Source organism: Temnothorax curvispinosus, unplaced genomic scaffold, assembly GCF_003070985.1.
Source record: "Temnothorax curvispinosus isolate PA1 unplaced genomic scaffold, ASM307098v1 QBEX01002880.1, whole genome shotgun sequence".
NCBI lineage: Eukaryota > Metazoa > Arthropoda > Insecta > Hymenoptera > Formicidae > Temnothorax > Temnothorax curvispinosus.
Window position 1 is genome coordinate 71484 of NW_020212660.1, and position 15993 is coordinate 87476.

Below are 15993 nucleotides of genomic sequence, written 5' to 3' on the forward strand. Positions count from 1 at the left end.
CCTTCAATTGTACCTGTATCAATCTCTGTTACCGAACTTGTGAGATCCATCAGATCGCAGGAAACTTCCACATCGTTATAAACGACATTAGAAGTATTGCATCCAATTTCAACTACATTTCTATTACAACTTGGCGATGTTTGCGTCGCGACGATTCGAGTCAATTTCAAAATTTCCTTCAGATCTTGGTCCTCTTCAGCGTCAATTTCTTGATCAGAAGGGAGATGTAACTCCGTCTGCGTGCAGATTGATCTTCGAGAAGGTTGATCAGCTTCATCCAAGTTTACATCTTTCGTAAACATATGTGGTTCGGTATTTTGCAAGGAAATGTCGTGATTTGGCGATGTTTCGATCTCATTGTCGTCTTTCTCGTGATCGAAGTCGTTCACAGCGTTTTCCTCCGCGTCTTCGTTTTCTCTTGCGCTGTCGTTGATGATCTTTCTCAATGTGTGGATTACCTCCATGGTTCTTGCTCTCTTGCCACGAGTCAGGGTGGACGCAGTATGCTGCTCGACATTCGAATTGTTCGAGGATTCTTTCAGCACAATTGGTCGCGTTTGACAATGTCGCGATTTCGATTTCGACAGGGTTGGGTTCGCGTCATCGCGTTTATCTACAAACTTTGTGCCAATCTTCGTTCTCGACCATCTCTTCTTCGGCAACGTTCCTCCGCTTTGCAGCCTCTGCCGCTGTTTCGTTTCCCTATAATAAAATTACCATGTATAAACGTTGTTATCTTAATAGAATTATATATGTCGAGGATAAACGTCTCTTACGCGAGATGTTCGCAGATTTTCATCATGCGATTTGCGCGAGGGTCTCTGTTCTCTTTCATTAACATCTTGGACTGATTTGCTGATGTCGAGCTGCTCGTCGACTCGCTATTAGAGGCTCTAAAATTATAAATACAGAATGCATAGAATACGAAATCGTTCGGAGTCGAAGTCACTTTACATATTATTTGTAAATATTTTTTAACCAATGATATTTTTTTTAAATGTCACCTTTTAAAAAAACATTTAATAATAATTATATACATAGATGGAAACGGTAAAAACATAAAAATTTAGAAATAAAGATAAAAACTATTCAGAAATATACAGAATGTCACTAAGAAAGTTCGCTAGCTTCAGAATAGTTTGCACATATAGAGTGACAGATACTTGAAGAGCAACTTCGTAAACATGTAAGATAGAAAATAGTAAAAAAAGCTATATATTACTCGACATGTTCAGACGACGAATGTTTGTTCCTCGACGAAGCGGTGGATTTTTCGGTTGACTGAGACGACTTCTGTGATATCGGTTGTAAAGACGTTGCGCTTTCCGTAGCCCGAGTTTTCGAGACACCGGGTGGTTTCCAGGCTCGCTGATTAGAAGCGACATTCCTTTGAAGAACACCCCTCCTCCGGGCAATCACATTGCCGTCCATAGCTAGTTTATCGTTCGCTGACGAATTATCCCGCGAATTATCAATGTGTTTCGTGCTTTTAGAATTTTGTAAATCGGTACGACGCGCGCGGTCTACATCAACGCGTTCGTTCCCGGTTCTTCTGTTCGTGCAAAATTTCCGCGTACGTTTGCGATTCGTCGCGGCGTTTGCATTTTGCGGATGTATTTGCGTCTCGATCTCGGAGCAATCCTCCTTCGGAAAGTCGTTGGGTTTTTCTCCAGATTCTGTTCCGCGACGGTGAACTTCGACTTCGCAACGCGAGTCCGCCGGCTCCTCCTCGTCGCTCAAATGTAATTGGAGCTTATACGCGACGTCTACGATTGTACGATCTTCGGAAGAGACGCTAATGCTTTTCGAATGATCTTTCCCTGTACAGTTCGTTTCACCCTGAGAAGCATGTGAATTATCTGCGTGTTTTTCGAACTCGTCGACGACTTTTGTCAGTTCGCCGCGAAGAGTTCGGTTCGCCAGTTTAGCTGGACTGCCGGCGCATTTTTTGAGATCGTCGGAGACGTCTTTGATCAAGTCGCTTCGAAGAGAAATGAGAGGATTCTCCGATCGACAAGTTTTGATTAGTTCGCTGTCAGTAAGAAATACGGTCGCACGACGGTCCCGCTGTTGCTTGAGGATCATTATCATCATCTGCATGCTTCTGCTCTGCTTCACGATGTTACTTCGTTTCTTGTGAATTCCGCTCGATCTGAGAATGACGTTTCCTTGCGGCCTCTTCAACCCACTCACATCTTTCATCGACGAATTCTGCTTCGATTTCATCGGCGTCCGTCTTTTCATCAAGGAAGATTGCGTGTGGCTCGCGAAATGTGGCCGGGTGTGCGTTTCGCTCGTGGCTATCCCGAGTTTCGGCATCTTTCTGTCTTGAAAATAAATAAATAAATAAATATACATGTGGAACAAAGAAATTGTCAGTTTCAAATTTGTTCTCCTTAGTCGCATTTTTTAACCTTTTCTGCATATACTTAAATTAAAACGAGTTCTTAGATACTGCTTCTTGCAGTTTTGATGTATAATTTTTTGTTCTCTTTTCTCTCTCTTTTCAAATTCTAAGAACATGAAAAAAATTTTCATAGATATTTTCTATATTATGTACAGACACTGATGGAATACAACTTTTAAAATTTTTGAAGAAATAGATATTATCTGAAGATTAAAATATTGATAAAGAGAGAGATATATATAATTGCTTTCCATTTACACTCAAGTGATCAGAGTCACTCAGATATGTGTAATATTTTATACTCAGGTAAGATGTGTCATTTCGTATTTACCTGCTTGTTTTGATGACAAAGCTATCGCATAACAATACAGGTCCATAGCCTCACTTTTAAATGTAAGTTTATTAGATTCGTTAAAGCACATGGTCTCGATTGTGGATAAAAACTCAGTTGAATCTCACTTGCCAGCATGCAAAAAGAACGTGCATTTAACTGAGTTTATGACGTCACAAGTGAGAATTATCTGAGTTTTGTAAATGGAAAGCAACTATAGATATAACAAATATCACCGAGACAGTACAAGATACTTTTGCAGCGTACATTGACTATTTGAAAAAAACAGAGGAAAACCAAGTAAAATAGGGTTTACGTACATATTTGAGTTCACTGTTACATAGGTTTTGGATCCTAGAACAGAAGAATTCGCGCGATCGCGTGTAGACGCTCGTGGAAAGATCTATACGCACGGGAAACGAATAAACCTTGCACAGACACCTTGAAAATAACGAATCAACTCATGATTACGTTACGCACTGTGATCCGTGATCCCGTAATTTGACACACAAGCGGATTTGGAGACGTCTAACCGGCGTAACGTTAGGCAGATCGAAGCAGACTGTCGTTTGTTTTGGTATTGTTATGTTGATCTTCATGGACGTTGTTTGGGATCATTCGATACGCTGAATACGTATCGTCCTTTACCGAGATCGACCAATTGGCAGAAAGCAAGATAAAAATAGAGCCGGTTTACAATAATAAAACACTCATGTAAAAAAAGTTATCATTTCCATTTAAATTATTGTAGACGGAATTATTTAATTGTTAAAGCGAACAGCGTAATAAATTGATAAATTATTGAAAAATGTTATTTGTATGAAACTTGGAAAAAAAAATTGCATTTATTATTTGTCGTTATGCAGGATAGTTTAACCCTCTAAGGACAGGTATTTTTTAAGTACACTGTGGCTCATTTGCCACGTCCGTTCTTAAAAGAGATAAGGATATTGACATGATAAACGAGAAAACTACAGATAGTTGAAACCTTGTTTATTGACGTGTAAATACATTTCAGGATTCATCCGATTTACTGAACTTGCGCACCCCCCGCTGGTGCCGTCTGGGTCGAAGATTTGGATTCGCGCAATGAGGCGCTGCGCCTTCGCTTGAGTTCCTCTTGGCGCCTGTTCTTCGCCTCCTTCTGCCTTTGCGCCAGCAGCTTGGCGTACTCCGCCGCTTGCTCCTTGCGAGCCAGACAGCGCTTCTTCTTCAACGCCAATCTATGTCTTTTTCTCTGTAAGTATTTTTTTTCACGTTTAAGAATATATTTAGAGTCGAAAAAGAATAAATTTTAATGTAACGATTGCATAATACTTCGATTCCCCTTTACTTAACTTGACAAATAATCTAATTTAATTTTAATTTCATTTTCAGGATATATTTATCGGTGTGAATTCTTCTAAGGTTACGTACCTGAAGAACAATTGGCGTGATCAAACGCTGAATCTTCGGCGCCTTAAACCGTTCCTTCTTTCCTTCTTTTTGGACCGGTCGTTTTACAACAAACTGCCGTACATCATCCTTCTTCGAGAGATTGAAGAGTTTGCGAATTTTGCTCGCTCTCTTTGGTCCCAGACGACGCGGTACATTCATGTCAGTCAATCCCGGGATTTCCTGCAATTGATTCATATATTATTGTAGAAAACTATTATAAACCAGTAAAACCAACCAAGTCTTAGAAATTAGTCTTACATTAGTTCAGAATAAATCTTAATTTATATTTAAAACTCAATTTATTTTTTATTTAAAAAATTTAGAACCATATAACAAAATTTTGTTTCTGCTAAAAATTCAGATTGAACCGACAATAATGAAGAGGAAAAAAAATGTTTCGTTCGTACACTGAGAAAAAGCACAAGTAACACAGCAGTTTCCCAAATCAAAAAACGAATTTTATCTCCCATGCGTACGATAGTATCTCAAGAAAATTGAACATCTCGAATACACCCTGAACAGCATGGGTCTTTAGCAAAAGATACATCGCGATCGATCATTCACCTGTTTGCCCTTCCTGATGATGACAAGCGCCAGCACAGACAAATTGGAGTCTACGATGCAACCGCGAACTGATTTTCGCTTGCGCTCACCATCTCGTCGTGGTCTGTAGCAAGAGTGTCCCTTGGAAAGCAACAAACGCACACGACCTACACCAAACAAATGACATTGGGTTAAAAGACAGTCTCTCGATGTATTAATCATGACGCAGATACGAAAAGTTGCAGAAGTGTTCCCGGTCTCTTTTACAGACTCGAGGGAACAGTGCCAAGATGACAATAAGAATAAACGAAAGGTTTAGCGAATTATCTCTCGAGTAACTTTTTATACACATGTTAATTGTATCGATGTAAAACGTATCGGGAACCCACCGTTTGTCAGAATACCCTGCTTCATGGGGAAACCTTGCTTGTCGTTACCCCCGGAGATGCGCACCACGTAGCCTTTCCATTCGTCTCCCAGGGCGTCAGCCTCGACCTCGGCGCCCATGCGCCTCTCGTAGAAGATTCTGAGCTTGTGCTCGTCCGAAATTTCGAACAGCTTCTGACATCCTGTCGCGGGATACGACACGTTCAGCTGCAACAACCAAATGCACATTAGAAAGGTCGCATACGAATACGCTCGAGACTTCTGAGATAGGCTGAAGTTGAATTAGGTTAGAGTTTCTTCCACGGAGTACAGCAGCCGGGAAAAGGAACACTTTCTCGGAACGATGTATCTCGCGCGAGTTGTTGATTAAAACAATGGGGAGACGCGTCGTAATCGCGTTACACGGCAATTAACGCGGTGAAAAACGTCCGCACGCTTCACCCGCCGTGCCGTCACCTGACGCCGACGCTTATTTACGGTCGGTGTTGCGCGCGGACGAGCGCGGTCTTGACAAATATACGAACGTCGCCGTGTCCGCGGTGCTTCTTCGAATCGAAGAGGATCGGTATCTCGCGCGAAGGACGCGCGATTCCTACGATTTTCGCAGATTCTTACCTTCATCGTGACACGATTTAAACGCTGCCACGAGCCATGAACGAAGGAGAGAACGGGAGAGCGCGCTGCCGCCGGTGCTGCCGCCGAGTTGACTAGCGACTGTCGCGCGTGCGCGAAGCGCGGCGCGCCACCGGATGTCCGCCGCGCGCCGGTGAAACGCCACGAGGATTCGAATTGAACGGAAAGAGGTACGCTCCGGAAACGAATGCGAATTCGGCGAATCGCTGCTGGAAACGCACGTGGTCTCTCTCAACGTAGAGATTCGCGTCTAATCCTCTCTCCGTTTCCTCATTTCGCATTTATATCCGTGTCTAACGTATTTTTAACGTTGCTCGATAATATATAGCAGGGGCGATTTGTATGTCGAATAATAATAGTAATAGTAACAGTAATATAACAATAGCAATAGCAATAGCAATAGCAATAGCAATAGTAATAGAAATACGTAAAATAGAAACTAGATACATTCGTCGATTAATTTACACCGGCGCGATTGGCGAAAATTTCAGCAACGTGATTCACCTTTCCCGTTTTTTTTTCTCCACGTGTGAAATAATAGGGAACGATGCAACGGTCCACTATAATCGCATTATAACGAGCAACCGCGCGGGTGTCGGTCGCCAAGTTAATAGTCGATCAAGCTAATCGGAGTTTGATCGTTCTTTATTTCTCCGCATGACGCATGGAGTACATACATACACGCACGCGCCCGACAACTGTCACTTAATCGCGGGCGGAGAAAGGGAAAGAAAAAAGGGAGAAAAACGAGAGGAGAGCCGACGCGCAGCGCAAGTCGAAGAAGCGGCGCGGCGCGGTGACCGGCGGGATAGGCGGCGCGGGGCTGCGGGGGGCGGGGGCGAGGAGGGAAAAGGGAAACGTTGCGCGCCGCCGAAGGTGCCGACCGACGACCGACCACGTACACGTACGTACGACGTCGCGGCGCGGAGCGTGTGTGTGTGTGTGTGTGTGTGCGCGGCACTCTTCGGTGGAGTCAGGAGTGTGGACACGATAGAGAGACAGAAAGAGTGGGATCTCGCCGGAGGATTTTCGTTATGTATCGATTTACTACGTAAATACTCTTCCTCGCGCGCGAACGGAGCGGCAAATGGAGCACGCGGAATGAGAGGCTGCGGCACCGGTTGCGAGACAGGTAGACGACGTTTCGTTCTCTCCCCCTCTCCCCCGCTCCCACGCGCGCGCGGCGCCGAATCGCGCGCGTCTCTCTCGTCTCTCGTCTCTCGTCGCCCCCCGGGTACCTTCGTCGGAATCGTCGTTCGTCCCCCGCCCGGTCCGGTGTTCCGTCTCCGTCGTCGCCGCCGCGAACGTCCCGTATAGGTTAGAGGGCACCTCGCTCACCGGAACGACCGAGACGACGACGGTGATCGGGTGATGACGACGTTGATTCGCGAGCGAACGTGAAATGATGTAACGAGACTCGCGTGATCGCCTTATCGTTTTCCGTCGGGGTACGCGCGTCCCCCTATTTCGTTTTACGTGGACCCGCGCGACGCGACGGCTCGTCCCGCGACCACATGCTCGGCGATTCCCCCCGGAGCGCGTACTTCTCGGCAACCTGCGTCGCGGACGACGGTCGACCGCAATCGGAGTCGTCTTCGCGGTTTTTCCTGTTCGAGCCGAAACGACGGCATTGCTACGTCGCAATTGCGACGTTAGATAATATCGCGCCGGGAAACGGGGATATTCGTTAAGGGCGAGAGAATCCGGGGCATGTAATATCCGCTGATATTGTGTACAGTAAGAAGACATGGAAGCCGCGGTGATAGAAGTTCTACGACAGGCGGTCAGTCAGGATCCCAATGTTCTGAAGTCTGCGGAGGAAACGCTGAAGCAATGGGAGACTCAGCAAGGATTTTATATAGCGTTATATGTAAGTCCTCCTATGCTGGGAACGACAGCATTATTATTTTTTTTTACAGGCTTATATTTTCTATATTTCCCACGTACGTATTGGATTTGTGGAACGTCACGTGGGAGACTGATGTATTTATGCAGTGGATATTATTTTCTTTTAGGAATATCTTACATATTGTTACACATTTCTTAGCGTTGATCTGAAACTTATGACTAATCACGCAAAAATTGTTATTTTTAGAATGTTCTTTCGAATCATTCCTTGGCTATTGAAGTTAGATGGATGGCTGTAGTGTATTTGAAGATCGGAGTTGAGAGATACTGGAGGAAAAATGCGCCAAAGTAAGAAGCAGGGAGTTGTGTTTTACAGAAATGAGATATTATTGCATTTACGGCAGCGTACGCTTAATAATGCATACTGTTATTCTAGCGCCATCGAAGAAAATGAGAAGGAATTTCTGCGACAGCATCTGCTCATAAATTTTGAAGAACCTATGAGTCCATTAGCTATACAATTAGCAGTTCTTATTGCCAAGATAGCAAGGTAACACATATAACGTGTAATATATGTAATATACGTTGAAATACTTATCTCTTTATCTCTACTGTACTAATCTCTTTGTTTTGCAATTTATTTTGCAGGTTTGATTGCCCCAGAGAATGGGGTACGCTGGTACCAACATTGCTGGAAGTCATAAGGCAAGAAAATCCTTTGGCGCAGCGTCAGGCGTTATTAACGCTCCATCACGTTGTCAAGGCTCTGGCGTCCCGACGCTTGGCCGACGGACAGAGGCTCTTCCGAGAATTGACTGCGACTATGTTCAATTTTATTCTAAACCTATGGAATACTTATACCGAGTCCTTCCTGATTATGGCGTCTAATGGTGCCGACGTCAATCAGACACAAGAAACCTTAGAAAAAGCACTTCTACTATTAAGAATACTTAGGCAACTGATCGTAAATGGTTTCTCTAAACCATCCGAATCTCAAGATGCCATGTTGTTTCTGAAAGTCGTTTTCGAGCGTGCAAAGACCTGCCTTGAGTGTCGTTAGTACTCTACTTACTGTTCGTTTAAAACAAACGTCTACTCACATGTGCATTATCTCATATTGTTCTGTTTCTTTTTTTTTTCTTAGGAAAAACTTTAGCCTCTAGAGGCGTGCAAGTGGATGTGTGCGAAAAGTTTATAATACATTTGACCAAAGTTTTATTAGGAGTCTTAGAGACTCATCCGTTTTGCTATGTGGAACTCATACCGACTTCTCTAGAGTTCTCCGTTTTTTACTGCTTCACAGAAGCTGGCCAAGCGTTAGCATTTGAAAGATTTATTATTCAGTGTCTAAATTTAGTAAAAACCATTTTATTATCGACGTATTACAGAAGACCAGCTAAAGTTATGTCATTGGAAAGTACGTAAGCTTTTTTTTCTTGTTCGTTTACGTGATGTATTTCATATTAATGACCATTCTTTCTTCATCGAAACAACAGAGACGAAAGATAAAGATCCATTGGTTTTGAGGGCGTGCCAATTAAGGCAAGAGTTTTTCACACCGGAAACGTTAACGGAGATTTGCTCCAGGCTTGTCACGCATTACTTCCTTTTGACACCTGCGGATCTTGAAATGTGGGATACCCATCCAGAAAATTTCGGTAAGCATGGAATTATATAATAATATGTATTTCAAATTGTATTCAGAATAATATCATAAGATGAAAACGTAATTAAAATATAGAGAAAATAGGATATGAAAGGTATTGCTTGTTTCAGCTATTGACGATGGCGGAGAATCATGGAAATATAGTTTGAGGGTGAGTAATCGAAGATATTGTAAAAATTACTGAAATAAGTAAGTATTCTATAAATGTATTGTGTAATGTAAATGTATGTTATATTGTAGCCTTGCACAGAATCCTTATTTTTGGCAATCTTCCATCACTTTAGAGATGTTCTCGCCTCGGTTTTGGTTGACTTGATGCGGCAGCATCACCAACCTGTCGATCCTAACAATTTACACGCAATTCTAGTGAAAGACGCGGTCTATCGCGCAGTTGGTCTAGCCGCATTCGATTTGTATGACGAGGTAAGAGAATAGTATTTCAAGAATTTTATATAAACGTTTAATTGCTCTAGGGGTACATTCCGTTTCACGCATGATGCGCATAATGCATCATTTATCCTTGTTGTTCATCGAATGTTAATTGTTATTGTGTCTTTATGCCACAGGTAAACTTTGATCAGTGGTTTTCGACGACTTTAAAAGAGGAATTGAAAGTTCGAAATAACAATTATAGGATTATTAGAAGACGCGTGTGTTGGTTGATTGGTCAATGGACGAGTACGTTAAAAATTTCACTGAAAAATACTCAAGACAATTGATCGTTCACTATTTGTTATTTGCGAATTTTACTTCTTGCAGACATCAAGTTAAGTGCGGAATTAAGGCCGGAGTTGTACAAGCTCATGATAGAAGCATTGAATCCCGAGGAGGACTTAGGGGTTCGTTTAGCAGCGAGCAACGCCTTGAAACGGGCAATCGATGATTTTCAGTTTAATCCGGAGGAGTTTACTCCTTTCTTGGAACCAGCCTTTTCTTTACTTTTTGCACTTCTTAAAGAAGTAAACGAATGCGATACAAAGGTAGGCGTGAAGAGCTGGCATTTATTTTTTCTTAATATTCTTGAGTTGTTTCTTACAAGTTTTTCTATTTCTTAGATGCATGTGTTGTTTGTGCTATCGTTCATTATTGAGCGTGTTGGTAGTGGAATCAAGCCGCATGTCGGTGCACTCAGCTCGTATCTACCTGAACTTTGGCAGCAATCTGAGGTATACAATATGCTGAGGTGTGCCATAGTATCGACTCTGATACACTTGGAGAAGGTAAATGTGCGATATTTATTAGACCAGTAGATGGATGCTGTCGCGATCTTTTTCTAATGCTGTTGTATTGACAGGCTCTAGGTTCGGAAAGCGTTATTCTGGAGCCATTGGTGGTGAGCGTCGTGGCTCTGAGTGTCGATGTTAATCAAGAGGGACACATTTATTTATTAGAGGAGGGATTGGAACTGTGGATAGCTTTATTGGAAAATACACCTACACCGACGCCAGCTATAATGGATCTTTTCAGAAATATGCCAGCGTTATTGGGTTAGTGATACGAGTTTTCGTTGTTAATAATTGTTAACGGGTCGTAATGATTTACGACGATGTCAGCTTTCCTCTCTGTCGTTTTCAGATCAAACCACGGAAAATCTGCGTTTATGTCTGTACATAATTCAAATGTACGTATTATTGAGTCCACAAGATTTCTTTACTCAGAGGGGTTCGGTGGTCATCGAGTCGTTGAAAACGCTGCTCAGTGACTTGCGGTCGGAGGGTAGGGTGATGATGCTGAGATTATTTGAGATTTGTCTCAGAACTTCTCCTCAACAGGGCGCGGAACTGATAAAGCCCGTTTTGCTAAAGATATTCCAGTAAGTAAATGTTTCTGAAAAATATCTTTGTGTCACACGGATATTTAGATACGTGATGCGATATGTTAACAGGAGTGTTTACAATAGCGATGAATATCCATTGGTCATGACCATGAATCTGTCTATCGTCGCGAGAGTTTTACTAGGTTCCCGTGATATTTTTGTACAGGTAAGAAACATTTTATCTTGATCACGATTTTCTTATATGTACATGTTCGTCCAGTAATGAAGAATATTGTCGCAGGTAATCAGCGATCTAGCGCAGAGTATAGGAACTGAAACCAGAGAAGATGTTGTACTCGGAAAACTGGTACACAGTTGGGTTACCGCAATGCCGCTGGTGGCTCAGACCGAAAGGCGCAAGTTACTAGCCCTCGCGCTGTGTTCGCTCCTCGGGGCAAACAGTCCACCCACAGTTCTCGAATATTTCCCGCAGATAATATCGAACATTGTCGAGACGCTTAACGACATCACGAAGTTTGACGATTCGGGCTATCCTGTCGAGTAAGATTCTTTTTTGTGCGCATATTGGTTGGAGCAAAGGCGCGAGTCATAACGCGAGATCTTTTCCAGTAATGCAATATAACCGCTAGTCATAATGTCTCAATCTTATAACATTTATTAACAAACTTGGATAATTGTTATTTAATTTTTTAAAAAATTCTATAATTGCGAATTTTTTTTAATAAGGGTTTATTGAAAAATATTTCAGTATTATATTTACTTCGGTATCGTAAATTACTTTAATTGATCATGTAAGATTTTTATAAAGAAAGTGGAATAGTGGACTTTGAAGTGCATAACAGAGCGAAAATTGTTCTAGCTCCTTAATGATCGCCGATCAGACCAGCCCTTCGTATTACGAGGATGTGGATTATGAAACCGAGCATGCTCAACGCCAGAAGAGACTCGTCTTCAATGATCCCGTACACAGTATATCATTGAAAGATACGCTCCAAAGTCAGGTGAGAATCATGAACGTATTCTAGACTTTTTGGGGATAGTTGTCCAAAGACTCAAGTCTTTTTCGAAATCGTTAGCTGATCACGCTGCGGGGTATAGTCGGTAATCATCAGTTTGACCAATTGATGCTCACCCTCAACTCCGAGATCGACGAACAACTCAAGGACTACATATCGCTGTGAGGAAGAAACAAGATCAAAACCGCAAATGCAGGATGTTTTCGACAAATGCTACATAAACGTGCGAAGCTTTATGGCGCTCTTCTGTAAAACGGTACTATTTTATTGTATAATACTACCATCTGTTTCATTGTATTAATAACGATAATAAAAGTAATCTTGGCCTTGTTTGTTTCTGAAGCTTATAATCTCTGACTCCTCGGGATAGTGACACAGTGATATAATACTTTCTCACTTAAATACACGCGATTGTGCAGACTCGTGAATTAAACTCAGATTTTGGCTTCACAGACAATTGTTCTATACCATCGGTGTTTATTTCTACCAACATAGATCAACTTTAATCTCACGTTTAACTTACTTTTTATCTTCCAATTTTCGGAATCAAGAAAAGACAGAAGGTAAGTTGAACCGAGATTAAAGTTAATTTGCATTGATAAAAATGGACATTATAGTTATTCATTGTCCCAAGTTTATTTTTAAATGCCTGATGACGTATTTTATTTTTTAATTGAGAATTTGTCAAAATTAGAGAGAAAGAAAGTTTTGACGAGGTATTTTCAAGATACAAGATACAATGTTTACAGGCTCATTATTCTATCGTCTCCCACGTGCTCCCCTTCCCTCTCCCACAGTGAATCAACATACAATTATTTCGTTCAATAATCTTGCGCAAAATTCAAGCGTCTTATCGTCTTATATCGATCAATTGTCGCCTCGTCGATATACATATCGATTTTCTCGCGCGTATCGATACCCCTACTCCGGGCTCTCCGGGACGGCCCCCCGACCCCCGATCGGTTTTTAATCTCCCCCGCCCAGCGGGATGACTCATTGCCGCGCCGGACGCGACCCTCGCGCTGTCTGGCGGTCGTGCGCGAAGTCGCGAACAGCTGTCGTCCGTGTGGCCCGTGGGCCGTGTGTGTCAAATCTTGGCAGGGGGTTAGCTCCGTGAGAGGAGTCGGTGGAGCCGCGTCGTGGGCCTGCTGCGGATTGCGTTTACTGGGCCGTTTGCTGTGAGCCGCGTCCGGCGAAGGCTGCCCCTCGGCGGTGAGTGAAACCGACGTACGACACGTCACTTATCCGCATACACGTTCCTCGTCGTCTCTCCGCCCCGGAGCGGCCGGGGCGTGTAACGCGCGCGTGTAACGAACCGCCGCGTATACCGGGCAGCCTTGCTCCGATTACGCGTGCACGAACCGTCGGCGCGCGCTCGATCGATTCGCCCACGACGACGCCGCCGAAGTTGCCGAACGCGTGCTTTCATGAGCCGAGAGAGAGAGAGAGAGCCGTCTTAGTCGTGCGCGCCGGCGACGACGACGACGTCGTCGTCGTTTCGATCGAGCCGGCCCTGCCGACCGACCGGCTGACATTTCGCGTCCGCCGCCGGGGCGGCCCGGCGGATTTTTGAATGATCGTGAATGAGCGTGGGCGTATCACGTGACCGATCGTAGCGTACTTGTAGTCCGCCCTCGCGCACATCCCCAGTGGTACGGACCATTGATGATTGCGGTCCGTGTGGCCGCCGCAGCTGCGAGCCTGTAACCGGAGTCGAGAGATCCGGCGTTCACCGCGGTATTTGCTCTCGTCTCCCTCCTAGATTGTAGCCCTATCTCTACGAAAACCGACGCTCGAATAGACGCTACGACAGGCGAACACGCTCGATTGTGGTAACGTCGATTGATCTCTTTAACGCTTGAATCCTGTAGTAAACACCGTCTGAATTAATTTTTGAAAATTTTAATCTTCTACCTAACGCGTTTACGTGCACTTTTTGGTGTTTTTTTAACTTCATTGGTTTGGTTAAATTAACGACGTATTGAGTAGGAGCAGTGACGACCTATATGACTAAAAAATGAGTCAGTACTTGACTATAAATTGACACCTACACGAATTTCACCTACGAATTTAACAGTGTATTATTACTGCAAATACTTGATACAAAATTGAAACTTCTGCATGATTTTTCAACACTGAAATTAATTAGCGAAATTTTAATATTCCGACATCGAGAAGCATTAATAAATTCTGCTCTTTCTCTCGGATTATGATACATTAAACAGTGGCAGAGACGACGCGTAGGTAATCGACGATCACAATCAATCGATATCGATAGAATTAACTCCAGATAACAAGTATTTAAGTGATTAATTCTAATTGGTATCGGAGTATCTTTATTTAACAAGTCCGCCGATTTTCGGTCTCGCGTTGTTTCTTTTTCTCTGCGTGCCGAAAATCGATACGGCTTTCTCGTGCCACTTAATACGGGCTTAATGACAAATAATTTAATATTCGTCGCGGGTCGTTCTAATAGTTCAAACGGCGAGTGCCGAAGTGGTATTGATGCCGCCGGGCACGGCCGGCAGAAAAAGGAAAAAAACCGCTCTCGCACATTCGCGATCCTCCGCTTTCAATTCCTTTTTATTACATCCAGCAGCGCCATCCGCTTTGACCTCCGACTTTTAACCGCGTACGGTCGCGTGTCGCAGCTGCCCGGCTAGCGCGATCGCGAAAATTCATGGCGGGGATGAGACTTGACCCCCACGTCAAGCGTCCTTTCGCCGCGTGGAATAAAGAAGGCGTCCCTTTTTCTTGGGATTCGAAACCCCCGGCGAATAAATTACTCCCGAGCACCTCCCGAGTAACGCGAGAGAGACTCTAAATTCAGCCTTGTATGCAAATTCGAGCGAGTTTGTGAATAATAGGGAGTTGAATTAAGACAAATGGAGAAGAATTGATACGAGATTTGCTCCGCTATAAGCCTGCGACTTTTCCGGGGGAGAATAGGCGAGTTAAAAGGAAATCAATGCGTATTGCGTCAGCGAAGTTATGGATGGCTAATCTTGCAGTTCTCGCGATAGGAAACTTTTCAGCTTCCTACATCTTCTTTTATTTCTTTCTGTTTAATTTTTTAGGTAAATATTATGAGCAGCTGTCGATGAGTAGCCGTTGATGAGTTTTATTACCGCACTTAGCGATATATGCGAGATAAGATATAATGATAATTCAGAAAGGAAGATAAAATAATTTTATACAGTAAAAATTCGAGGGAAAAAAAATATATATATACACACTAAATATATGGAGGATACACATTAAATTTTCGAAAGAGTGCAGCTCGAAGGCATTAAAGTAAAGAAAAATTTATGTAGATAGATATTTATTTCGTGCCTTTCGGCTTTGAAAGGGTTTTACATATCCGGCAGTACAATATAACATTATTTACCGATAACGTATCATAAGTCTAGCAAAAGAAATAACAATATCATTTTAAATCGTATAATTTTAATTTGCATATATTTTTTTACATTTTCTATTATTACGCTTACTTCATACCGTTACTCTATTGTTATTATTTATATCCTAACTAAAGCTAAAGAGATCTTTTATTGAAAAAAAATTTACGAAAATTCAAATTTTATTTCTACGCAGATAAAAGTTGAGAATACTTTACTGGTGCGCAGCTGCAGAATAAGCCATTGGAACGGGGTATGATTGTGGATTATAATGTCTACATCAGTATGTACGCAATGCAACGTAATGAAATGTCGGCGTTAATTAATATTTCGATGCGCCAGATTCGATGTAACGAGTGGGCAGAATTTAACGTAACGCGATTTTCCCCACACCTCGCCAATAATTTGTGGTATATATCTCCACGCGCGCGCGTCCCGCCCCGCATCCTGAATTTTCATTGACAGTATTTTTTATTTATATTTTAATGCGTCCGTTTTAAAGTCCCCATGGTGATCGCGGGTGTGTGTGTCAGAAGCGATAATCTATACA

The 15993-nt window shown here is 42.8% G+C and overlaps 4 protein-coding genes across 12 annotated transcripts in view; 2 read left to right on the forward strand and 2 right to left on the reverse strand.

Annotated features, from left to right (window-relative positions):
- The window catches only part of LOC112452026, a 4346-nt gene extending 1004 nt beyond the window's left edge, over nt 1–3342 (reverse strand). Inside the window, exons 1-4 of the mRNA XM_025012014.1 lie at nt 3059–3342; nt 1223–2327; nt 777–893; nt 14–702 (exon numbers count right to left, since the gene is read on the reverse strand). Coding sequence (XP_024867782.1) covers nt 14–702; nt 777–893; nt 1223–2319 — 1903 coding nt within the window. The 5' untranslated portion in view covers nt 2320–2327; nt 3059–3342. The remainder of the gene's footprint in view (nt 1–13; nt 703–776; nt 894–1222; nt 2328–3058) is intronic.
- A 372-nt stretch (nt 3343–3714) lies between these two features.
- Nucleotides 3715–5796, reverse strand: LOC112452023 (40S ribosomal protein S6). Its single transcript, XM_025012010.1, has 5 exons — nt 5721–5796; nt 5108–5312; nt 4740–4885; nt 4155–4355; nt 3715–3975 (listed from the first exon to the last, which is right to left on the reverse strand). Exons 1-5 carry the CDS (start codon nt 5724–5726, stop codon nt 3769–3771), a joined length of 765 nt encoding a protein of 254 aa, XP_024867778.1. The 5' UTR covers nt 5727–5796; the 3' UTR covers nt 3715–3768.
- An 860-nt stretch (nt 5797–6656) lies between these two features.
- On the forward strand, nt 6657–12377 carry LOC112452027 (importin-11). 2 transcript variants are annotated; one of them, XM_025012015.1, is made up of 18 exons: nt 6657–6870; nt 7477–7608; nt 7834–7934; nt 8023–8136; nt 8235–8641; nt 8731–9003; nt 9083–9244; nt 9363–9403; nt 9493–9675; nt 9819–9930; nt 10012–10232; nt 10308–10472; nt 10547–10739; nt 10828–11065; nt 11138–11234; nt 11310–11569; nt 11889–12030; nt 12106–12377. In XM_025012015.1, exons 2-18 carry the CDS (start codon nt 7486–7488, stop codon nt 12208–12210), a joined length of 2937 nt encoding a protein of 978 aa, XP_024867783.1. In that variant the 5' UTR covers nt 6657–6870; nt 7477–7485; the 3' UTR covers nt 12211–12377. The 2 variants fall into 2 exon arrangements, with proteins under 2 accessions (XP_024867783.1, XP_024867784.1); XM_025012016.1 differs by lacking the exon at nt 6657–6870 and having other exon boundaries at nt 6951–7608.
- Nucleotides 12378–13040: 663 nt separating this feature from the next.
- LOC112452031 (endophilin-A) overlaps nt 13041–15993 on the forward strand; it is a 35106-nt gene continuing 32153 nt past the window's right edge. For 4 of the 8 annotated variants that reach the window (XM_025012030.1, XM_025012028.1, XM_025012032.1 and 1 more), the window contains exon 1: nt 13042–13257. The gene's annotated coding sequence lies outside the window, so the exon portion shown is untranslated. Of the gene's footprint in view, nt 13258–15993 lie in introns of all 8 variants that reach the window. The other 4 variants (XM_025012023.1, XM_025012027.1, XM_025012026.1 and 1 more) reach the window with 2 other exon arrangements.